At 43.3% G+C, this 26121-nt stretch overlaps 2 protein-coding genes across 7 annotated transcripts in view; one reads left to right on the top strand and one right to left on the bottom strand.

Moving 5' to 3' along the window:
• Positions 1-762: 762 nt before the first annotated feature.
• Positions 763-26121, bottom strand: part of LOC125451023 (pikachurin) — a 139591-nt gene continuing 114232 nt past the window's right edge. For 3 of the 6 annotated variants that reach the window (XM_059644929.1, XM_059644932.1, XM_059644933.1), the window contains 2 exons: positions 20402-20505; positions 15461-19866 (listed from right to left, as the gene is read on the bottom strand). In XM_059644929.1, the coding sequence (XP_059500912.1) occupies positions 19712-19866; positions 20402-20505 (259 nt within the window). In that variant the 3' untranslated portion in view covers positions 15461-19711. The other 3 variants (XM_059644930.1, XM_059644931.1, XM_059644934.1) reach the window with 3 other exon arrangements.
• LOC125451025 (C-C motif chemokine 28-like) lies at positions 4966-8565 on the top strand. Its single transcript, XM_048527683.1, has 3 exons — positions 4966-5124; positions 6467-6593; positions 7594-8565. The coding sequence occupies exons 1-3, from the start codon at positions 5061-5063 to the stop codon at positions 7688-7690; spliced, it is 288 nt and encodes a 95-aa protein (XP_048383640.1). The 5' UTR covers positions 4966-5060; the 3' UTR covers positions 7691-8565.

The following is a 26121-nucleotide window of genomic DNA, read 5'->3' as shown; positions in this document are numbered from 1 at the left end:
CTCAGTTCAGAACCACTGATGATCCGTCACAGATCACTGAAGTTTCTCATTCCTGGAACCATTTTGGTAAATGGCTTCTGCATTGTCTTCAATGCATTCACATCTTTCCTATAATGTGGCATCCACAACTGTACACAACTCTCCAGCTGAGGTCTTTCAAATGTCTTGTACAAGATCAACATCATTTGCTTGATCTTGTAATCTATGCCCATGTTAATAAAACTGAGAACACCATGTGTTTTATTAACTGTTTTCTCCACCTGTCCTGCTACCTTCAAAGATCTGTGCACATGTACATCCATGTCCCTCTGCTCCTGCACCCCCATTAATTTCCATTCACAATTTTATATGTCTTTCAATGTTCTTCGGATCAAAGTGTATCACTTCACATTTCTGTACTTTGAGCTTCATCTACCACCTATCTACTCACTTCCCCGTCTGGTCCATGTCCTTTAGGAATTCCAAGTTGTTGTAGCTTCACAGAATCACAGAGTGGAAGCAGGCTATTTGGCCTATCGAATCCACGCTGCCTGTCTGAAAAGTATCCCACCCTGACTCACACCCCTACCTTATCACTGCAACTGTGCAATTTCCCATGGCTAATCCACATAACCTGCACATCCTTGGCACTTCAGGTAACTTACCTTTCATGTTCACAGTTTACATTCCTTCCAAATTTTATGTCATCTGCAAACTTGGAAATTGTCTACTGCACTTCAATTTGATTTGATTTATTGTTGTCATATGTACATAAGTATAGTGAAAAGTTTTGTTTTGCGAGGGGTACAGGTAAATCATAGCAAACACGGACATCTAGATCATAGACAAAGCAAGGCATATAAGGTTATTGCTGCACAGGAAGTGCACAAAGCGAGATCAACATTAGAAAGATCAACTTGAAGTTAGAGAGGTCCATTCAGCAGAGAAGAAGCAGCTCTTGAACCTGCTGGTGCGTGTGTTCAAGCTTCTGCGTTTTCTCCCAGACGGAAGAGTTTGGAAGAGAGCTTCACTGGGGTAGGAGTGGCCTTTGATAATGTTGGCAGCCATTCTGTGGTGACAAGAAGAGTAAATGATTCAATTCAGGTCATTAACATGTTTCTGGAGAAACAATGCTCCCAAAACCTGGGAAACTACACTTTGATCCTTTTAGCCGTAAGAACTACACCTAACTCCTTGAAAACATTCAATGTTTTTGCCTCAACTGTTTCCTGCGGTAGAGAATTCCTCGAGCTCAACGCTCTCTGAGTGAAGAAATTTTTCCTTACATCAGTCCTAAATTGTCTATACTGTATTCTTAGAATGTGGTCCCGTGGTTCTGGGCTCTTTGGTTATTGGGAACATCCTTCCTGCATATAGCCTGTCAATTCTGTTCGAATTTTACTGGTTTCTATGAAATCACCCGTCATTCTTCTAAGCTCCAGTTAATATTGTCTTAACTGATCCAGTCTCTCTCAGAGTCATTGAGTCAGAGATGTACAGCACAGAAACTGACCCTTTGGTCCAACTCATCCACGCTGACCAGATATCCTAAATAAATCTAGTCCCATTTGCCAGCATTTAGCCCATATCTCTCTGAACCTTTCCTATTGATATACCCATCTAGATGTCCATTTAATGTTGCAATTGTACCAGCCTCCACCACTGTCTCTGGCAGTTTATTCCATACGTGCACAACCCTGAAAAAAATGCCCCTTAGGTCTTTTTCAAATCTTTTCCCTCTCATCTTAAACCTACGCCCTCTAGTTTTGGAGAGGTAATCACTATGAGGGATACAGTGCTTGACCTGTGCTCACAATCTAAGAATAAGGGGTAAGCCTTTTAGGATTGAGATAAGGAGGAATTTCTTCACTCAGAGAGTTGGGTACCTGTGGAATTCTCTACCACAGAAAGCTGTTGGGGCCAGTTCATTAAATATTTTCAGGAGGGAGCTGGACATGGCCTTTGCAGCTAAAAAGGTCAAGGGCTATGGAGAGAAAGCAGGAGTAGGATATTGAAATTTCTCGATCGGCCATGGCCATATTGATTGGTGGTGCAGACAGAAAGGCCCAATGGCCTACTTCTGCAATAATTTTGTATATTTCTACATTTATTTCCCTCTCCAACTCCAGTTTGGCTTAGTCCTTTCTCAGCCTCCTTGCCTCTCCCGCAGTCTGATGATTTGTATTGATTTGCATGTAAATATCTAATTGGCTGCACTGGTGATTACTTGGTGGTGGTAAATCGTTAAAAACAAAAGATCTCAGAGTGATTTGGTGATGGGGAAAAGACTCGTTCAGTTGTGTGTGTTAACACTTTGGGTTGTAAAAAGAAAGTGTGGGTCAATCCTAATATTTCCAATCTGTGAATTACACAAAACCTAATGGAACTATGAAGTATGAGGAAGTTGCAAAGAGATTCAAGGGAATTTAGACAGGTTGAGTGAATGGGCAAGAATTTGGAAGATGCAGTATCGTGTACAGTTTTTGTCTCCCTGCTTAAGGAAGGATACACTTGTCATAGGCCATCGGCAGCTAAATTGATTTAACTTCAATTGATAGATTTAAGTTGCTTCTTAGGATAGTAGGACAGGCCTACAAAGAGAGATTGAAGAAATATGGTTTGCCCAAGAGTTTAGAGGAATGAGAGTCAATAGAAACAGGCAAATTTTTACAGGACTCGACACAGTGGATGTAAGGAAGGATTTTCCCTTGGCTGGGATGAGTGTCAGGTTCAATTTAAGCATCTAAGAAGGCATTATATAATTGTTCAAGGATAGCAAGAACTGCAGATGCTGGAGTCAGAGACAACACAGTGCGGAGCTGGAGGAACACAGCAGGCAAGGCAGCATCAGAGGAGCAGGAATGTTCAGAAAGAAGGGTCCTGACCCAAAAGATCAACTTTCCTGCCTGGCCTGCTGTGTTCATCCAGTGCACATGACATAATTGTTTCCATTAATAAATAAGCAACAGGGCCATGGGGAAAGTTAGGAGAGTAGCACTAAGGCATGAAGCTTGTTGGAGTAACAGTGCAGACATAATGGTTGAATGACCTTCTCCTGCACTGTAAAAGTCCGATAATCCTCATATGGGTAGGGGTGGGGGTTGTCTAGACACAGGGGACAGAGACTCAAAATAAAGGACAGGCCATTTAGGACTGAGAACAGAATGAAATGTCTTTGCTCGGAGGGTGGTGAATCTTTGGAATTCTCTATTGCCGATGGTGTTATTTCCATAAGACCATAAGACATAGGAGTGGAAGTAAGGCTATTCAGCCCATCAAGTCCACTCCGCCATTTAAATCATGGCTGATGGGCATTTCAACTCCACTTCCCTGCACTCTCCCCGTAGCCCTTGATTCCTTTTGAGATCAAGAATTTGTCAATCTCTGCCTTGAAGGCATCCAACGTCCCGGCCTCCACTGCACTCTGCGGCAATGAATTCCACAAGCCCACCACTCTCTGGCTGAAGAAATGTCATCTCATTTCAGATTTAAAGTTACCCCCTCTAATTTTAAGGCTGTGCCCACGGGTCCTAGTCTCCCCACCTAACGGAAACAACTTCCTAGCGTCCACCCCTTCTAAACCATACATTATCTTGTAAGTTTCTATTAGATCTCCACTCAACCTTCTCAACTCTAATGAATACAATCCCAGGATCCTTAGCCGTTCATCGTACGTTAAACCTACCATTCCAGGGATCATCCGTGTGAATCTCCGCTGGACACGCTCCAGGGCTAGTATGTCCTTTCTGAGGTGTGGGGCCCAAAATTGGACACAGTCCAAATTTCCTTTAATCATTCATGGGATGAGGGCTAGGCCAGCATTTATTGCTCATTCCTAAATGCCCAGAGGGCAGTTAAGAGTCAACCACATTGCTGTGGGTCTGAGTCACATATAGGCCAGACCAGGTGAGAATGGCAGTTTCCTTCCCTGAATGACATTAGTGGTTTTGCCGACAACTGACAATGGTTTCATGATGATCATTGGACTCTTAATTCCAGAGGTTCATTTTTTGAATATGTTTAAGACAGATTGCTGCAATGGTTGTGGAGACAGAAACCCTCAGAATACTGAAGGAGTATTTGGCTGTGCACTTATGATGCCAACACATACAAAGCTATGGGCCAAGTACTGGAAAATGAGATCTGAATAGTTTGGTACTTGTTTTTGACTGGCACAGATTCGATGGGCTGAGAGGGCGGACTCTGAGCTGAATATTGTAATGATTCTATGACAGAGAGCAATAGGCTTCTAGATAGTAATTTCACCAAGGGGCATGGGGATAATGATGGAAAATGCCATTGAGGTAGGTGGTTGGCCATGATCTTGAATGGCACAGGGGCTGAATTTCTGACTTCTGCTTCTATATTCAGATCCATTAGTTTTTCCAGAACTACTTTATTTTTACAAATTTCATAAAGTTTTCATTCATGGTCAGTCCTTGGTTCTTCATAAATTCTGGAATTCTGGTTTGCAGTTATCGATTAAACATCTGCCATTTCCTACTCCATGTTAAAATTTCACCTCTCTCTGCCTTTAATGGTCTCACATTTACTTTTATGAATCCCAAACTTTTGACATATCATATAAATCTTTACAATCTTGTTTTTATGGTTTTTGCATGCCTACTCACATATTCTAATTCTGAACTAATTTTCTTGCGTGAGCACAACCCAGACATGTGATATGAGCACCAGCAAAATTCCAAAGCTAGGCAGAAATCTTATTTAGCTTTTGGCTCTGCCATTCCTGTTTTACATCACACAGTCAAAAGTTATGACGCAGACATCAACATCCATCCCTTATTTACAGGATTGGAAAGTGTGGGGGAGGAATATCTCTTGGTGACATCTGGCATAGTGCACTGACATGCAAGATATTTTTCTTGGAATTAAGCTTAATCCTGCCCTTTGCCCCCTGGATTTCCACTGATTTTTACACAATATAAGGAGGATCTCAGCACCTCAAACTTTCAGAGAAGGCTTCAGTCACACATCGGATCTTTCACAGATCAGCTTATTGCCTTTCTGCAACAGTCCTAAGTGCACAAGGAGAGAGAGAGAGAACGCGAGAAAGACAGAGAATGGAACTGAAACTGGTTGCTTTGCTTCTTATTTCTTTCACAGTTCTTCTACACACAGTGGAAGGTAGGTAATTTTTTTTAACTCAATAATCCAGAATGCACTAACAACCAGGCAGCTTAGGCGGTGACCCATTGTCTGTGAACATTTTTTGAACAAAAATGTTTTACATATTTTTAAGGTGCTCAGGAGATTGGAGAGCCTATTGCTTTCTTCATGGCAATAACTCAACCAATCAGAATTGACTTATCAACCAATCAGCACCCTCTTCTCCTGGAGTATATGGTTAATCTAATTTGATACTTGGCATTCTTGCATTGGTCTTGATGAGTGCAAGTTGAAAAGTTTTCACCATTATCTTCCCTGTTCTTAACTTGCTTTACATTTTGCAGGTTATTCGCATTGTTTTATTCTTTTTAAGTTCTAAGCTCAACTCCAGAGTTGTGTTCCACCAGCAGTGCCCACTCTGCCAGCTGGAACTCAGTGGGTTATGTTCTTGTCCTCAAGTCAGGAGGTTGTGGGTTCTAGTCCTGTTAATTAAATGCAGAATCCAGGCTTATGCTCCCTATGCAGTATTGAGGGGGTGCTGCACTGTGAGAGAAGCAAATAAGTAGTCTGTGATTGCTGAGATGGAATGTATTGAGCACTGTACAGGGCAGAGGCGGTTGTCTGGCCCATCATGCCTGTTCTGGCTCTTTGGGAATAAAAGATCCAATTAACAGTGCCCTTTTAGCGCTGAGAATTTACTCCTTTATTCACACAATTTCCTTTTGAAAGATACTTTGGATTGGCTTCCATTTGTCTCTGTGGGAGACAAGTCCAAACCACAACTTACCCTGTGAAACCTGTCCCCATCTCCACCTCTGATGCTTTCACCAATGATGCTAAGCCAGCATTGTCTGCTTACCAGCCTTCTGCTTGTAGAACCCATTTCTCTTGATGTACCCTACTCAAATATTCACTAGTAGTATTCTTCAACAATTCCATTCTGTTTACCTTCTCTGTGGTGGGGAGAACATGACCTCTCCAGTCTCTCCACAGAATCCGTCTTCCCTGGTATCTTTAGCTCATTCATGGAGCATTATGTCCAGCATTCGGTGCCCATCCATAACTGCCTCAAAACTGTGTGGGTCACAAGGGCCATTTCAGAGGGCAGTTAAGAGCCAAACACATTGCTATGGGTCTGGAGTCATATGGAGGCCGATATCCTTCCCGTAAGGCCATTGGTGAACCAGATAGGCTTTTGTTTTATACTTAATGCAGTAAATTTTCTCTGCTCCCTGTCTAGGAGCTTTCTGAAGTGTACTGTTCAGAATTGAAATAGCTGCAGCTGAAATCTAACTAGTGTTGTACGAAGGTTTCCTGTAAACTCCTGAGTGAAATCTAATCCTAATCTTTCTCTCTACAGCAATGCCAACCAGCCGAGTAGTTAACTGTTGCACACGGGTATCGAACAAAATCAACTTGAGGATGTTGAAAAGTGCGAAGAGTTTCGAGGTCCAGCATCAAAGGGCCTGCACCATCAAGGCAGTGATGTAAGTGTTTCCCTCAGAACATTGTGGAGAGTGCATTCTGGGACAAATTTTACTGCTTGTACAAAGGAACAGGACAGTAACTTCTGGCGAGTCAAGAGATAACATTTGAGGGGGTGGTGGGGAGGTGGTTAGCGGACTTGAAGGATTTGAGCACAAGGTGAGTGTTTCAAATTTGATGGACCAGGAGCCAATCTATAGGACAGATAGTCACACATACTCACACATGTAGACTCACACTCAGGCACACACACGCTGAACTCAGACACACACATATCCAGACACACACAGACTCACACGTACAAAGACACATTCGTACACACAGACACTCAAATGCACACAGTCTAACACAGAGATACAGACTCACACTCAGACACACACACACATAGAGACACGATCACACAGACGCACATTCATACTAGGACCCGAGCTCACACTCGTCAACCCTTATGCACACCTACTGATGTACACACACGTTCACAAAAATACAGACATGCACACTCAAGATATGCTTTCTTATATAATTTTTTATTCACACAAACTCATGTAAAATGCATAGACACACAGACACAATCTCACTCACACTCCCACTCTTGTTCAATCCATCACATACACTCTCTCACACGTTCTCTCAATCTCACTTTCTCACTTGCGCTCATACTTGCATACTCATTGCCTCACATACACGCACCCAATGCAAGGTGGCAGAATGAATGACGTGTATGAACAACTGTGTGAAATGGATAGTCTCCTCAGGTTGGATTAAGATTAGAAAACTAAAGCTTTGAAGGGGCACCTCACTAGTCAAAGTTTAAAGGTGTCAGGCTTCCCATCAATGCTGTAATTGACCAGACAAGGATTTTGTACAATAGCAATATGAGTAATTTAAATCAAGGTAATTGTGATCTAATTCATTGAAAGAGGTTGGAGGGGCAGAATGGCCTCCTCCTGTGTCAATGATCCCCTATTTTGAGGACTTAATTGTGTTGAATTGTTCCCACAGACTCCGCATTGCTCATCATACAATCTGTATTGATCCCAACAATGCAACTTTGCGGAAATGGATGCACAAACATCAGAATAAGAAGAATGTTTCTTAAGGTGTTAAGAAGTTGTACTGTGTCAGAAAAGGAGGACTGATTAGAAAATAAGGAACATGGTCTACACTCAGCATTGGGGCCTAGAGATCTCTGAGATACCCTCAGACCTCACTCCCACAGATAAATACCTGCATAAAACATCACCATCTGTGTCCCCATTCCACTGATGTCAACCTTTTGTTCCTTTGGATCCCAATTGCTGCCTACGTGAAGTCATTGGAATGGTAAATATAACCTCGGCTATGCTGTTTTCTCAACCCCTTGGTCACCGGGCGCACTTCACGCCCATCACAGTGAAGTCTCAGTCACTGATTGGAGGTCAGCCAAAGAGAGTGCAACATTAAATGTCAAAACAGCCACAGGAGTGGCAAACGAACAACTTGAGTCCACTTCGGAGCACTCTTCCCACGTCTCCCATCCACCATATCTTCTTACCATCATTTACCAGCTTAATTATGCTAACGGAATGGACTGAAAACTTGCATAATGTGATTTGTTTGTGTGTCCTGTTGTAAATCACAGCAATGCTTTTAAAAATTGAGATGCAAAAGGTGTGATTGGTTTTTGATTACAAACAGAAATCCAAGCCAACGGGAATCTGATCCAGCATGATCCTTCAGTGCTGGGATCTTATCCAGTCATTTCCCAGTTAGTCAATCCAGATTCAATGCAATTTGTCTGACCTCAGAAAAATGAATTGATTGCAACGGGCCATACCAGTGCTTACATATAATCTTTAGACTGTTGACTGATAGAAATGGAACAGTAGACTCCTGTGTACTTTAATGTCAGTGGTGAATAAACTATTGTTCTCTTTGATTGTATTTAATCAATTAAATGATGCACTGTGTAATAAAATGATTTTTTTGAAGAAATACATCTTGCTATTTTTTTTTGGAAAATGATCATTGCCTCAACATCAAGTCTGTGAAAAGGACCTCATTAATTTGTCCAAAAGCAACACATACACCTAAAACATACAACAACCCGCATTGCTGTGGCCCTTATATTAAAAAAAAGACACTTTGCAGAAGCACCAGCAAAGCAAAACATTTAGAAAAGTATCAGGTGAGCAATTAATGAGGTAGGCTTTACACAACAGAATAGAATCCATATAGTGGGGAAACAGATCATTCAGCCCAACAAATCCACACTGACCCGACAAAGAACATTCCACCCAGACCCATTTCCCTACACTTTCCTTGTAACCCTGCATTTCCCATGGCTAACGCACCTCTACTACACGTCCCTGAACGCTAAGAGCAATTTAGCATGGCCAATTCACCTAATTGACACATCTTTGGATTGTGGGAGGAAACTGGAGCCCCTGGCAGAAACCCAAGCAAACAGTGGGAGAATGTGCAAACTCCACACAGACAGTTGCCCGAGGCTGGTGGAATTGAACCCAGGTTCCTGGTGCTGCAAGGCAACAGTGTTAAGCAGTGAGCCACCCTACCTCCCTGTCCTAATAGGCTTGCTCATTGCTAAAAGAGGAGTCATTCAGCATCTCCATCCAGCTCTCATATTCCACTTGGGGACCCTGCAGCCCAATGGTATCAATGAGGGCTTCACAAGCTTCAAAATCTCCCCTTCCCCCACCGCATCCCAAAACCAGCCCAGTTCGTCCCCTCCCCCCACCGCATCCCAAAACCAGCCCAGCTCATCCCTGCCTCCCTAACCTGTTCTTCCTCTCACCTATCCCCTCCTCCCACTTCAAGCCGCACATCCATTTCCTACCTACTAACCTCATTCCGCCTCCTTGACCTGTCCATCCTCCCCGGACTGCCCTATTCCCTCCCTACCTGCCCAGCTATACTCTCCTCTCTACCTATCTTCTTCTCTATCCATCTTCGGTCCGCCTCCCCCTCTCTCCCTATTTATTCCAGTTCCCTCCCCCCATCCCCCTCTCTGATGAAGGGTCTAGGCCCGAAACATCAGCTTTTGTGCTCCTGAGATGCTGCTTGGCCTGCTGTGTTCATCCAGCTCTACACTTTGTTATCTCGGATTCTCCAGCATCTGCAGTTCCCATTATCTCCATCCAGTTCTACTGTTCAGAAAGAATGTGCTTTAACTTCACATTCCTCAGCTTCATTTGGCTGCAAATGCTTGGTCAGCAACTGTCAAATAACATAGAAACATAGAAAATAGGTGCAGGAGCAGACAGTCTGCACCACCATTCAATATGGTCATGGCTTAATGTGCAATTTCAGAAATTCATTCCTGCTTTCTCTTCCTACACCTTGATCCCTTTAGCTACTAGTGCCATGTCCAGCTCCCTCTTGAATATATTTAACAAACTGGCTCCACCAACTGGTAGAGAATTCCACAGGTTCACAACTCTCTGAGTGAAGAATTTCTTCCTTATCTCAGTCCTGAATGGCTTACCCGTTTTTCTTAGATCGTGGCCACTATTTCTGGACTTCCCCAACATCGGGAGCATTCTTCCCGCCTCCAGCCTCTCCAATCCCATCAGGAGTTTATGTTTCAATGAGCTCCCTCCTCATTCTTCTGAATTCCAGTGAGTACAAACTCAGTCCATCTATTCTTTCTTTATATGTCAGTCCTGCCATCCCAGGAATCATCCTGGTGAAATTTAAAATTATTAACTGAGCTAACGTTCACCCCTTTCAGTGGTCCACAGCTGTACATTTCTCACACCCTTTTAGGTGGAAAAACTATTTTCTAATTTTCCTCCTTCATAGCCTAGCTCTGGTGTTAAGCCAATTTCCCTTCATCCTGGACTCCCTGCTCCAGCAGAAATAGATTTGGTCTATTTTCTTTTAATTCATTTGCAAGATGTGGGCATTGCTGGCCAGGCTAGCATTTATTGCCCTACCCTAGATGCTCAGAGGCCAGTTAATAATAGCCACATAGCCACATCGCTGTGTGTTTGGAGTTAAATGTAGGCTAGACCAGGAAAGACAGCAGGTTTTAATTCCGGCCTTTTCCTGAATTTTAATTGCTCCATCTGTTTTAGTTGGATTCGGACCCATATTCCAAACACAACACAACCCCTTGATATAACTCAATAACATCCATTCCTGCTCAAGAGTCCCAATACAGCTATTTATCCTTGAAACAACTCACTGTCTCTCGATATCGCTCAATGTCCCAGATACTGCTCCTTACCCTTTGTTATCACTCAAAACCACCAGAATAGATTAATAAACCTTGATGCAGCTGGAAATCCCTTGATACAGCTCAATACTCACAATATAACTCAATAGCCATCAATACAGCTCAATACATTCCTGGTACAAAAACAGAAGTTCAGACCTGAAATGCTAACACAGAATTTTCTTCACAAATACTGCCAGATCTGCTGAGCTTTTCCAACAACCTTGTTTTTGTTCCTGATTTATAGCCCCTGAAATGGCTCATTACCCCTTGATATAGCTGAATACCCCTCAGTACAGTACAATACCCTCAATCAACTCAATACTACCTGATGCAGCTCAATTTCCCTCAACACAGCACAATGCACATTAGTACAGTGCAATATTCCTCAGTACAGCTCAATATGCCCTGATACAGCTTAATGCACCCGGACACAGTGCAAAATTCTGTTCGGTTCCCTGTGTCACTGACTGTATTTCTATTGATTTTCATCCAGCTCTCTCGCACTTTCACTCAGTCACCCTTCTCCCACAGCATCCTGTGGTTCTGATTGCATCTTTACTGACCATGATTTGATGAAACAAACTGGAGTCACTATGATGAGTTCTGATGGATGACGTTGGTTCCAGGGGTGTTTGTCTGACTCAGCATGAGCCAGGTTTCACAATAGCTATGGACAATGTGTCTCAGTTGAGATGTCCTTACCCAGTGCTAAGTTGGTTGTCAAGTGGATTGGTAGATATTGTGTCCAAGACAAGCAGCCTTCATCCTGAAACCATTTGACCATTTCAAAATATTCCAAATTGCAAAGAGAATAGCCCAAATCTCCTGTCTATTTACAGTTATATTCTTAGTTTTGAGGGCTATATGATCTTATTCTGCTGAGACAGAAGATGGTCGTGGAGGGTTGTTTTTCAGACTGGAGGCCTGTGACCAGTGGTGTGCCACAAGGATCAGTGCTGGGTCCACTGTTTTTTAAAATGTATATGAATGATTTGAATGTGAACATAGGAAGAGAAATGGTTAGTAAGTTTGCAGATGACACCAAAGTTGCTGGTGTAGTGGACAGTGAAGGTTAACTCAGAGTACAACGGACCTTGATCAGATGGGCCAATGGGCTGAGGAGTGGCAGATGGAGCTTAATTTAGATAAATGTGAAATGATGCATTTCGAAAGGCAAATCAAGGTAGGACCTTTCTGGTTAGCAGTAGGGGACTGTAGTTGAACAAAGAGAGCTTGGGGTGCAGATTCATAGCTCCTAGAAGGTGGAGTCCCAGGTTGACAGGATGGTGAAGAAGGTACTTAGTACGCTTGGCCTTATTGATCAGTGCATTAAATGTAGGAGTTTGGATGTCATGTGCAGCTGTACAGGACATCGATTAGGCTACTTTTGGAAATATTGCATTCAGCTCTGGTCTCCCAACTAAAAGCAAGATGTTGTTAAACTTGAAAGGGTGCAGAAAAGATCTACAAGATGTTTCTGTGTTTGGAGGGTTTGAGCTATAAGGAGAGGCTGAACAGGCTGAGACTATTTTCTCTAGAGCATTGGAGGCTGAGGGTGACCATTTAGAGGTTTATAAAATCATGAGGGGCGTGGATAGGGTGAATAGCAAAGGTCTTTTCGCCGGGGTGGGGGAGTCCAAAACTAGAGGACATAGGTTTAGGGTGAGAGGGGAAAGATGTAAACGGGACCTTCGGGGCAACCTTTTCATGTAGAAGGTTGCGTGTGCATGGAATGAACTGCCAGAAGAAGTGGCCGAGGCAGGTACAATTACAACATTTAAATGGGCACATGAATAGGAAGAAGTTAGAGGGATATGGGCCAAATGCTGACAATGGGGACTTGATTCATTTGGGATATCTGATTGGCATGGACTGGTTGGACTGAAGGGTATGATTTCGTTCTGCATGTACCTTTCAAATGTACCACCTCACGTTTATCAATTTTGAAATTCACCTGACATTTGCTCTGCTAGTTTATTGATGCTGTCTTGTACCGTGAGTCAGTGTCATTCATTTCTGGCAATGCCCTCAAATAAACCTTCTGGCAATAGACAGATTTTATTGTCTCCCAAAGCTCCACGTCAATAAACATGTTGCTGCCTGTACAGGTAATACGTGTTCTGTGTGGGGGATTGAGAAGTCTCAACATGCTCTCTGCTTCCAGTGCCACAGATCACACTACACTTTGTAGCCTGCTCACAACAATGGTTGCAGACACCTGGAACACTTCAGTTTGATTCCAAACCATAACTCCTAGGTATCCATTATTCGGCCCCGATCCCATCAATTACATTCCAGTCCGTAACTCAATTCCAGATATGTTATTCTATAGAAACCTCCCCAAAACCCTCAACTGAATTCCAGTTTGTAACTCAACTCCCCAGGTATTTGAGTTACTCTGTATATAAGCCACCCTGTGGGTCTGGAGTTATATGTAGACCAGACCAGTAAAGACAGCAGATTGCATTCCTGAAAAGGCATGAGTGAATCAGCTGGGTCTGTACTTCAATCAATGATATTCGTCACTGGTTACATGGTCGCCATTGAACGAGCTTTTAATACCAATTTTTTCCTGAATTTCAACTGCTCCATCTGCTTTACTTGGATTCAGACCTGTGTTCCCAATACAACACAAGCCCACAGATACAGTCAGTTAGCCCAGTTCCAGCTCAATACTCTCTGGTACAGCTCATTATCCCAGTGCAACTCAATGTTCCCAGTATAGATCTATACCCCTTAATATCTCTCAACACACCCAAAATAGATCCATAATGTTCAACAAAACTCAATACGGCTCAATATTCCTTGATACAAAGGCAGGTTACAGTTTACAGAGAGATATCAATGAGTCAAGTAAGTCAGCAAAAATTTGGCAAATGGAGTATAATCTGGGAAAGTGCAATGTTGTTAATTTTGGAAGTGATAACAGAAAATTAAACAATCAGAATATTATTAATGTGGAGAAAAGTTGAAACGAATTGATTTGAGTTATTTATTGTCACTTGTATTTAACAAGTAAATACAGTGAAAAGTAATATATTGCCGTGCTCTGGTACCATTTTGAGTGACAGAATATATTGTTATGAAATTGGGTACAGTAACTGTGAAAAGGAAGCTAAAACGTGTGATTCCTTTATGAGATTTATGCTTTGCCTGTATTTAGAAATTTAAAAAAAAAATTGTACGTCTCTGAGCAGGAGTTGAAGTTGCTAGTACAGAGAGCATCAAAAAGTGAAACAAATATATCAAAAATGCCTTACAGGTGGCAGGTAAAACAGCAGTCTTGTTTGGACGAGATCGTAGGAACTGCCGATGCTGGAATCTGAGATAACACGGTGTAGAGCTGGATGAACACAGCAGGCCAAGCAGCATCAGAGGAGCAGGAAAGCTGACATCTTGGGTCTGGACCCTTCTTCAGAAATGGGGGAGGGCCAGGGGACTCTGAAATAAGTATAGAAAGGGGGAGGCGATGATGGAAGGTGGATAAAGGAGCAGATAGGTGGAGAGGAGACGGACAAGTCAAGGAGGCGGGGATGGGGCCAGTACAGGTGAGGCTAAGCAGAGAGTTGGGGTGGTGGTTGGTCAGTTGAGGGAAGACAGACAGGTTCAACGCATCTTTCTCCGCCACATCCGCCACCTGCAATCTGACTCCACTATCAAGAATATTGTTCCCTCCCTACTCTTATCTGCCTTCCGGAAGGACCGCTCTCTCTGTGACTCCCTCGTCAGCTCCACACTCCTCACTAGCCCCACCACCCCTGGCACTTTTCCCTGCAACTGCAGGATGTGCTACACCTGCCCCTGCAGCTCTCCCCTCACCCCCAAGAAAACCTTCCACATTAAACAGATGTTCGCCTGCACATCTGCTAATGTGGTCTATTTTATCTGCTGTTCCCGATGTGGCCTCCTCTGCATCGAGGAAACCAAGCGGAGGCTTGGAGACTGCTTTGTGGAACACCTATGCTCGGTTCATGACAAATGACCACACCTCCCAGTTGTGACCCATTTCAATTCCCCCTCCCACCCCTTGGATGATATAGCTATCCTAGGCCTCCTCCAGTGGCACAAATTTGCCACCCGAAAGCTGTAGGAGCAGCACCTCATATTTCACTTGGGAACCCCGCAGCCCAATGGTCTCCATGTGGACTTCACAAGCTTCAAAATCTCCACACCCCTGACGTCATACCAAGACAAGCCCAGCCTGTACCCGCCTCCTTAACCTGTCCATCTTTCCTCCCACCTATCAGCTCCTCCCACCTCACTGACCAACCCCCACCCCCACTTCCTACCTACTAGCCTCATCCCTGCCTCCTTGACCTGTCTGTCATCCCTCAACTGATCAACCCCTATTCAAACTCCTTACCTACAGTCTCCTTTACTGGCTCCATCCCCGCCTCCTTGACCTGTCCGTCTTCTCTCCACCTATCTGCTCCACTATCCACCTTCCATCATCACCTCCCCCTTTCTCTATTTATTTCAGAGACCCCTTCCCCTCCTACACTTCTGAAGGGTCGAGGCCCAAAACATCAGCTTTCCTGCTCCTCTGATGCTGCCTGGCCTGCTGTGTTCATCCAGCTCTACACCTAGTCTTGTTTTGATGTTGTGACGAGTTTGAATTCGACCAACTAATTTAAACAAAGCACCTAGAAACAGAAAGCAAATTGGAATTAAATCTGATGATGTTAACAACCTGAAATCAATCACTATAAGAATTTGATTATGTCTTTACGTGTATATAAGATAAAGGCATTTGGAAAATCAGGGAGAGTCGACTGCCATCTATAAGAGTTAGCACTATTTAGATCTCAGAGAAAGACCATCTAATTAATCAAAGATACCCTGGTATTTTAACTCAAATTTCTCATTGAAGAAATTATAGAAATAACAATCCCGACAGCAGAATTAATGGAAGGAAAGTGTTTGTGATGAGAGTGGGGACAACAGAATATTCCAGAAGACAGTCTGTGCAAACTTAGAGAGATTAAGTAATAAATTACTGCTTCTTACTAACTGCGTTTGTAATGGTGGACTTGTCTTTAATTAACCAGCATTCCAATAGAATTTAGACCAGTTAGGGAGTAGTTAATAGTCTAAGGGGGAATTGTCAGCTTGTCAGTAATGTTGGTAATTTGTTCATTTTTGGGTTAAGTAAATAAATTGTTTCTTGTTACTTGTAAAGTGGATTTCAGGGATTTTCTTTCTTTTAACAGATTATAAAGGGAAAGAAGAGCTTTTCTGGGTGTTTTGGGGGGTAATTATTAGAAAGGAACCCTCTACTCCCGTCATAACAGATTGGGGCTTGTGTTTTAGTTTAATTATCAGAGGGGTTTGGCCATTGCCTGTTGTAATAATATTAAGATATAGCTAAAAATTGAACACTTGCTTCCTTACGTTCTACTCAACATCAGAGAGGTTATGGGGAGGGTGGGGGAAAGGGGGATGTGTACTCCATGCCCTCCAATGACCCTGCATCACAGTCCATTCCAGGAGTCCCTCTCTTGGGCCACCATCGCTGCCACTGCTCTGCCATCAGGAGCACTACACTGGGCATACCATGTCACATCAATGCAACCGTTACTCCTGTCGATCTGTACTGTTTCATGCTTATTGCATTGCCACCACTGAAGACCAGCATCCCAATCCCGATAACCACCTTCTTCTTCACTGACCACAGAGGCTGCCATCTTAAAAGCCATGGCTGCCACCACTTCCTTGAGCCCTGCATTGGTTGCCCCAACTATGTTGAAGTCTCCATGCTCTGGCGCCATCTCTCACTGCAGGGCCCACACATGTTGCTGTCATGTGCTCGCTGAGGGCTCGCTCTCCCCGAGGAAATGACTCTAGCTGCAGTTGCTGCACATTCAGGAGGGTCGTGCCTGCTTTTGCCCTGTCAAAGATGCTGAAAAAGCTTCAAAAAAGCAATATAAAAAGCAAAGGGAAAAAAGTCAACAAAGAAAACAGACAAGCCCCAGGCCCCTGCCCTGCTGCTATCTTGAAAAGCTACTGAAAGCTGCAATACAAAGGGACTTGGGGTGACTTGCGCATGAAACACAGAAAGCTAGCACATAGGTGCAGCAGGTAATCGGGAAGGCTAATGGAGTGTTGGCCCTTAGCTCAAGGGGTATAAGAGTACGAGAGTAGAGAAGTCCTACTGAATTTGTACAAGGTACTGGTAAGACCACATCTGGAGTACAGTGAGCAGTTTTTGTTCCCTTATTTAAGGAAAGATAAAAGTTCAGAGAAGGATGATGCCTGGTAAGGAGGGGATATCTCATGAGCAAAGATTAAACAGGTCATGATTCAAGTCATTGGAGTTTATAAGAGTGAGAGAGAATCTAATTGAAATATATAGGATTGTTAAGTGGCTTAAGAGAATGTAAATGCTGACAGGACTTTTCCCCTCATTGGAGAGTCTCGGACCACAGGGCAGAGTGTCAGAATAAAGGGCCACAAATTTAAGGCTGAGATGAGAAGGAAATTAATCTCTAAGGGTTGAGTCTTTGTCACAGAGAGCTGTGGGGCAGAGTTGAATATTTAAGGCTGAGATAGATTCTTGATCATTAAAAAAATCAGTAAGGAAACCACTGAAATGTGGATGTGAGGAGTGTTGGATCAGCCACAATCCTACTGAATGACAGAGCAGACTCATGGAACTGAACAGCTCACTCCTGTTTCTATTTCTTATGGTCTTAACTCTCATTTTGGAAACCTGAGTGCAAAACTAGATCCATAATTCCTAGTGCAGTCAGAGGGAATGTTGCACTATAGGATGATGATGAGACATTAAAGTAACATCTTGTTATTTAACAATCTATTTGCTGAAGAGCAGCGGAGATGGCCTGGCCGATGTTTGTCTCTCAACTAAAATCACAATTACAGGTTATCTGAATGTTTCTGTTTGGGAGCTTGCTGTGCACAGATTGGTTGTCATTTCTTTCAGTGATTACATCTCAAATGGATATTGACTGAAAAGTACTCTTAACATCATGCAAGGTGCTATATCAATGGAAGCCTTTCTTCCTTGTGATTAAGCATGAGGGCTAATCCCCACCATTCACAGCTTTCCCTTTGTCCTCAGCAGAATCACCAGTGAAGACACTGGAAACGTGAGGTAACTCTATAATAGGGATAAATTATTTGATAGAAAACTGGCATAGACTCAATTGTCCAAATAAGTCAACCTTGTGCCATATTAACTCTATGATGTGAGTGAGATGGGGAGGTTTCAATCTGAGCTGAGCTTACATCAGCTTGAAAACATAGCTTTGTGTCAAAGTCAGACTGAAGCTTTGAGTTATTATAAACTCCTGCCGAGTACAAAGATGCCAGAGAATGTGGCAGCTATCGTTCAGCGATGTGTCCTTAACAACCTCCTCTTGTAAAGAAACAGCAACTGGATGTGCGAGCAGTTTGCCTGGCTATGGCCATAGAGTCATTCAGCATAGAAACAGATCCTTCAGTTTAACCAGTCTATTCTGACCGTGTTACCTGCCTATGCTTGGCTCATATCCCTCCATGACCATATGCAAATTTCTTTTCAACATTGTAACTGTCCCTGCACCATCACTTTCTTGGGCAGTTCATTCCACACGCTAATCACTGTGTAAAAAAAACCAAAATCCCCATGTCCTTTTCAAAACTTTCTCCTCGCACCTTAAAAAATGCCTCCTAGTTTTGAATTTCCCCATCCAAGGGAAAAGACCCTGTCATTCACCTTAACTATGCTCCTTATGATTTTATAAATCCATATAAGGTCACCTCTCAAACTCCTTTGCTCCACTGAAAATAGTCCCAGCCTTTCCAGTCTACTTTTACAACCCGAACTCTCCATCCTGTCAATATCCTGTGGTAAATCTTTTCCGAGCCCTCTCTATTTTAATAATATCCTTCCTATAACAGGGTGACCCAACATTGTATACAGTTTTTCAGAACAGACGTCATCAATGTCCTGTACAATCTCGAGATGACGTCCCAGCTCGTATACTCAAACACCTGAGCAATGAAGGCAAGTGAGCTAAATGATTTCTTAACCACCCTGTCTAACAGATGCATATTTCAAAGAATTTGTACCTGAATCCCTCTTTATTCTATAACACTAGCCAGGGCCCTACCATAAAATGTATGAATCTTGTCCTTGTTTGTTTTATTAAAATGCAATACCTCTCATTGAGCATCATTTTCTAAATATTCTCTGCCAGCTCTCTACCCATCTCCTCTGATCTGCCCACATTCCTTTTAACCCTTCATCATTTTTGCTTTCTTCCCGTGCCCTTTAAACTTGGCATAAGTGGTAAACTTCAATACAAATCAGTTTGGGCTGAGAATAAATCACTGGACAACAATGTAAGTTCCATTTCAATCAATGGGACAAATGGCTCAGTTCTACCCCTATGACTTATGGTCTTGTGTAGCAGCTTTAGCAAATGCTCCAAGGACTCGCTGCAGGAATAGCAGGAGGCCACAGGGTCCCTCAAGCCCATTCCACTGCCACTCAACCAGGTATTGACCAATCGGTATCTTAAACCAAACAAAGCTCTAGAACACTTACCTTGCCCAATAGAAATCTACCATTTTAAACTAATTTACACATCAAGGGAGATCAGGGTCCAGCCCATTGTCGACCAACAGCTGTCATTTAATTGGAAAAAAGCAGGACACAATCAAACGAGTGACTCAACCAGGCAAAAGATAATGTCCATCTGAAATGATGGAACTAAATGATTTGGTTGCCATTGAAAGCCCATCAAAATGGAGCATCTTGTAACTGCCGGTTCCCAATCTCAGTTATTGCTCAGATATTTATTGTCCAAGTGTTATTTTGGTTTGGGGGAAGGGGGAACACTTTTCCTTCGCCATCCCCTTCCCACCTCCTACCATCGCGCAGCTCCACGCTGGAAAGAGTTATTTGATCCCGCAGGTGTTGATGTTCTTTCCATCTGTGGCATCCTCCACTAGTGAGATGTGGTAATCTGTTGAGAGGGTAAAATGGGAGATACAGCCCACGAAGCCCCTCATGTACTGGTGGTTGGTGTGAAGGGCGATCTCTTTCATCCCTCCTGACATAGCAGGAAAAGATACAAAAAAAAATTTAGGCACTAGATTCCTTCATTAGGAGAACATTGTCAGTGACTTCATTAAACAAACCTTGCTTGTGTGGAGGGACTTACATCTGTGTAGGAAGCTACTTGTGATATGAGCTACTTCCTGTGCACGGGAAGCTATTTCCTGTGTAGAGGAGGCTACCTCCTGTGCAAGGAGAGCTACGTGCTATGTATGGGAAACTATTTCTTGATTGAAGGGAACCACTTCCTGTGTATGGGAGGCCAGTTTATGTAGGGGCAGCCACTTCCTGACTGAAGGGAGTTATTTCCTGAATATGTGCCACTGCTTCCTGTTCGAAAGTGAGCTATTCAATGTAATAGTAAGTGCTTTTTGCTGTGCAGTGGTAACTTTTTCTGGTGCAGAGGTTACTGTCGCCTCTACTTGCGAGCTACTTCCTGTGTGGAGTAGGCTCTTTCCTGACTGTAACCAACATCTTTGTATTTGTTCATAGAATGTGGACTTTGTTGGCATTTATCAATTGCCTCTTACCGATGTAGAGTGGCCCATTCATGTTCAACTGACGCATCATTCCTGGGGACTTGCCAGTTCTCGCACCGTAATCATCGACCGTTAGCTTTCCTGACTGTCCATCCCTGAATCACACAGACATCCAAAACATGTGAATGATGCAGAGAGATCTGGAAGAAGCCAACTGTACCCAACACACAAACAGACACACAGACACAGACACACACATGGTACAACACTCACAAGCAAGAGATTCAGCTGTTTATCGAAGCATTTCATCAATCTCCTGACAAAAAAACAACAAATGCTGATCCAGACTTTCATATCACTGCATACAATCATGTCCATAAATAGATATTCACTGCCATAGAGAACTGTACACCTTGATATACTCACTGACTGACAGATTGGCTGAGAGTTCCCTATAACACAGTAGCTTCGGCCATGGGATTCAAGGAGATTGTGGAGATAAGGAGGGAAGAAAGCAGTGAGGAGACAAATGGGTCTATAAACTAGAATGAATTTGAGGTATTACTGGATTGGGAACCAGTCGAGGTCAATGGGCAGAGGGGTACTGGCTGCATGGGACTTGACAGAGCAGCGACAGTAACTCAGGGCAGAATATGAGGGTAGGCAGCAAGGAGTGGGGAATGTTGAATATAACTGGAATTGTAGTGAATAAAAATTAGATTGGAAATCAAAGTAAGCAAAGGAAATGAAGATGGGTGAAAAAACAAGACTTGGTCCTGCAGAGGATCTCTTAGCCCAAGGTCAAATGAATCAAGCCCGATCCAAACATAGGAAGGTGCCAAAAGAACAAAGTGTGTTACGGGAGACAGAAAATATTGGCCAAGAATGTATGATCGAATTCAAAGTTCCCGTTAAACTTTAGATGACTTTTAGTTTTGGAGATTTCTGGATAGTGGCCTCCTATTATGAACCTGTTCAGGAATCAGAAGCTTCTCTTCTTCTCTGTTTTTTATCAATGACACATTTGTCTGCCTTTGTTTTAATTTTCTCTCTCGGGGCTCCATCTACACCTATCCGCTCACTCCTTTAACCTTAACCCCGTATCATCAGCAGAAATATCACCTGATTCTAGCGAAACATCAGTTCTGAAGAAGGGTCACCGAACTCAAAACATTAACTGTTTCCCTTTCCACAGATACTGACAGACCTGTTGAGTTGCTCCAGCAATTTCTATGTTTGTTTGCATCAGGTCTCTAACACCCACCAGAGAGACATAGATAAGCTGCAGAGCTGGGCTGAGAGGTGGCAAATGGAGTTTAATGCAGACAAGTGTGAGGTGATGCACTTTGGTAGGAGTAACCAGAAGGCAAAGTACAGGGCTAATGGTAAGATTCTAAGTAGTGTAGATGAGCAGAGATATCTCGGTGTCCATGTACACAGATACTTGAAAGTTGCCACCCAGGTTGACAGGACTGTTAAGAAGGCATACAGTGTTTTAGCTTTTATTAATAGAGGGATCGAGTTCCGGAACCAAGAGGTTATGGTGAAGCTGTACAAAACTCTGGTGCGGCCGCACTTGGAGTATTGTGTACAGTTCTGGTCACCGCACTATAAGAAGGATGTGGAAGCTTTGGAAAGGGTGCAGAGGAGATTTACTAGGATGTTGCCTGGTATGGAGGGAAGGTCTTACGAGGATAGGCTGAGGGACTTGAGGCTGTTTTCATTAGAGAGAAGAAGGTTGAGAGGTGACTTAGTTGAAACATATGAAATAATCAGAGGGTTAGATAGGGTGGATCGGGAGAGCCTTTTTCCTAGGATGGTGACGGCGAGCACGAGGGGGCATAGCTTTAAATTGAGGGGTGAAAGATATAGGACAGATGTCAGAGGTAGTTTCTTTACCCAGAGAGTAGTAAGGGAATGGAAAGCTTTGCCTGAGATGGCAGTCGATTCGCCAACTTTAGGTACATTTAAGTCGTCATTGGATAAGCATATGGACGTACATGGAATAGTGTAGGTGAGATGGGCTTGAGATCGGTATGACAGGTCGGCACAACATCGAGGGCCGAAGGGCCTGTACTGTGCTGTAATGTTCTATGTTCTATGTTCTTTGTTTTATTATAGAAGTGCAGAAGATCTTTGTTGAAACCATGCCTCCTTTGACAGCGGTCAGTGGTCTCTGTGGTTTAAATGTTGACTTGATTGAAACATTTAAAATTCTGTCGGGTTTGACTGGTTGTATATGGAGAAGATGTTTTCTTAGGTGGGAGAGTCTAGAATTGTCACTATTTAAATATCAGGGGGCCAGCCATTTCAAACAGATAAAGAGAATTGGTTTCTCTTAAAGGGCTGTTAGTCTTTGGAACTCTTTTACATAGAACATAGAACAGTGCAGCACAGTACAGGCCTTTCGGCCCACGATGTTGTTCCGAACTTTTACCCTAAACCTAAGGTCTATCTAACCTCCACCCCTACTTTATAATATCATCCATATGCTGATCTAATAGCCACTTAAATGCCCCCAAAGAGGCTGATTCCACCACCCTCTCCGGCAATGCATTCCATGTGCCGACCACTCTCGGAGTAAAGAACCTATCTCTGGCGTCTCCACCATATATAAGTTGACTCACTTTAAAACTGTGCCCCCTTGTAATAGCTACCTCCACCCGAGGAAAAGGTCTCTGGCTGTCCACTCTATCTATACTCTGAACATTTTGTACACTTCTATCAAGTCACTTCTCATCCTTCGTCATTCTAAAGAGAAAAGCCCTAGCGCGCTCAACCTTTCCTCAAAAGACCATCCCTCCATTCCAGGCAACATCCTGGTAAATCTCCTCTGCATCTTTTCCAATGCTTTCACATCTTTCCTGTAATGAGGCGACCAGGACTACACAATACTCCAGATGTGGCCAAACCAGGCTTTTGTATAGCTGGGGCATAACTTCATGGCTCTTGAATTCAATCCATCTATTAATGAAAGCTAACACACCATGCGCGTTCTTAACAAATCTATCCACCCGGGTGGCAGCTTTTAGGGAACTGTGGACATGAACCCCAAGATCCGCCTGCTCTTCCACACTGCCAAGAATCTTTTTGTTAACCCTGTTTTCTGCTTTCAAATTTGTCCTTCCAAAATGAATCACCTCACACCTTTCAGGGTTAAACTCCATCTGCTACTTCTCAACCCAGCTCTGCATCCGATCAATGTCCCTTTGTAACCTAGAACAGACCTCCGCACTATGCACAACTTGACCCACCTTCGTATCATCTGTGAACTTACTAATCCACCCTTCCACTCCTTCATCCAAATCATTTACAAAAATCACAAATAGAAGGGGACCCAGAGCAGATCCTTGTGGTACACCACTCCTAACTGAGCGCCATGTTGAATATTTTCCGTCCATTACCACCCTTTGTCTTCTAAGGGTCAGCCAATTCTGAATCCAATCTGCCTCATTTCCCTCAATCCCACACCTCCTTACTTTTTGCATGAACCTACCACAGGGAACCTTATCAAATACCTCGCTTAAATCCATGTATACCACATTCACTGCCCTACCTTCATCCATATGTTTGGTCACCTCTTCAAAGAATCCAGTAAGGTATGTGAGGCATGACCTACCCCTCACAAATCCATGCTGACTATCATGAATCAAACTGTGCCTTTCCAAATGATCATAAATCCTATCTCTCAGAGTATTTTCTAATAATTTGCCCACCACTGATGTAAGACTAACTGGCTTGTAATTTCCGGGGTTATCCCTATTCCCTCTTTTGAAAAGGGAGTGATGTTTGCCTTTCTCCTATCTTCCAGCACTATACCTGTGGACAGTGAGGATGAAAAGATCATCGCCAAAGGCTCTGCAATCTCTTCCCTCGCTTCTCATAGAATCCTTGAATAAATTCCATCAGGTCCGGGGGACTTATCTATCTTCAAGTTCCTCAAAATTCCTAGTGCATATTCCTTACTGACATCGACCTCCTCTGGCCTACCCGCCTGTTTCACACTATCCTCCTCTATAACTAGGTTCCTCTCAGTTGTGAATACCAAAGAAAAGTATTCATTAAGGACGTCTCCTATCTCTTTAGACTCCATGCACAAATTTCCTTTACAATACTTGATTGGCCCTGCCCGTTCTCTGGTCATTCTCTTATTCCTCACATGTGTGTAAAAAGCCTTGGAGTGTTCCTTGATCTTACCTGCCAAAGTTTGCTCATGCTCCCTTCTCGCTCTCCTAAGCCCTTTCTTCAGATCCTTCCTGGCTAACTTGTATTTGTTTCGAGCCTTTTCCGATCCTTGTTTCCTAAACTTTATGTAAGCATCCTTCTTCTTCTTAACCAGTCGTTTGGCCTCTCTTGAGAACCAAGGCTCCCTCACTTGACTGCACCTTCCCTGCATGCTGGGAATAAACCTATCGAGCACACACAGCATGCATTCCTTAAACAATCTCCACATTTCTACAGTGCTCTTCCCTGACAGCATCTGTTCCCATTTTATGTTATCTAATTCTTGCCTAACAGAATTGTAATTACCCTTCCTCCAATTATAAACCTTACCCTGCTGTATGTACCTATCGTTTTCCATGATTATTGTCAAAGTAACAGAGCCATGATTGCTACTGCCAAAATGCTCTCCTACCAACAGGTCTAACACTCAGCCCAGTTCATTGCCAAGCACCAAATCCAAAGTGGCCTCTCCTCGTGTTGGTCTATCTATGTACTTTGTCAGGAATCCTTCCTGAACGCACCGGACAAAATCCGCTCTATCTAATCTATTACAACTAAAATGTTTCTAATCAATATTTGGAAAGTTGAAGTCACCCACGACTAAAACCCTGTGACTTCTGCACCTTCCCAGTATCTGCCTCCCAATCTGCTCCTCCACTTCTCGACAAATATTTGGGGGTCTGTAAAAAAAAACGCATAAAAATGACTGCTCCTTTCTTGTTCCTGACCTCAACCCAAACTGACTCTGTAGACAGTGATAATGGGAACTGCAGATGCTGGAGAATCCAAGATAACAAATAGCTTTTGTGCTCCTGAGATACTGCTTGGCCTGCTGTGTTCATCCAGCTCCACACTTTGTTATCTCTGACTCTGTAGACATATTATTCTTGAACTACCTTTCAGTAGCTGCTATACTAGCCCTGACTAGCAATGCCACTCCCCTACCTCTTTTACTGCCCTTCCTATTTCTTTTAAAGCATCTAAATCCTGGAACTTCCAACAAACATTCCTCTCCCTGAGTTACCCAAATTTCTGTAATGGCCACAACCTCATAGTTCCAAGTACTGCCCCATGCTTTAAGTTCATCCACCTGATTTCTGATACTTCTAGCATTGATGTATACACACTTCCACCATCCCTATGTCAACAATTTCACTCCATCAACCACATTTGTTTATGAGCAGCCTCACTCCCTGTTGTGTCTGTTGGAAGGTTGAATACCTCATCCTCTGAATTACAAATCTGGTCAATCTAGTTTAAACCATCTTGTATAGCTCAAGCAAACCTCCCTCCCAGGATATTTGTGCCCTTCCGGTTCAGGGGTAAACAGTCCATCCTGTACAGGTCCCACCTTCCCCAGAATGTGCTCCAATTATCCACATAACGGAAGCCCTCCCTCCTACACCAGCCCTGTAGCCACATGTTTAGCTGCACTCTCTCCCTATTTCTTACCTCGTTATCATGTGGCACTGGTAGTAACCCAGAGATAATTACCCTGTTTGTCCTGTACTTCAGCTTCCAACCTAACTCCCTGTGCCTGTTCTTTA

Source organism: Stegostoma tigrinum, chromosome 3, assembly GCF_030684315.1.
Source record: "Stegostoma tigrinum isolate sSteTig4 chromosome 3, sSteTig4.hap1, whole genome shotgun sequence".
NCBI lineage: Eukaryota > Metazoa > Chordata > Chondrichthyes > Orectolobiformes > Stegostomatidae > Stegostoma > Stegostoma tigrinum.
This window is presented reverse-complemented; position numbering and strand designations above follow the sequence as displayed.

Coding starts and splice junctions, on each gene's coding strand:
- LOC125451025 (XM_048527683.1), top strand. CDS start 5,061: ATGGAACTGAAACTGGTTGCTTTGCTTCTTATTTCTTTCACAGTTCTT. Junction 5,125..6,466: donor TCTTCTACACACAGTGGAAG/GTAGGTAATTTT, acceptor TTCTCTCTACAG/CAATGCCAACCAGCCGAGTA. Junction 6,594..7,593: donor TGCACCATCAAGGCAGTGAT/GTAAGTGTTTCC, acceptor TTGTTCCCACAG/ACTCCGCATTGCTCATCATA.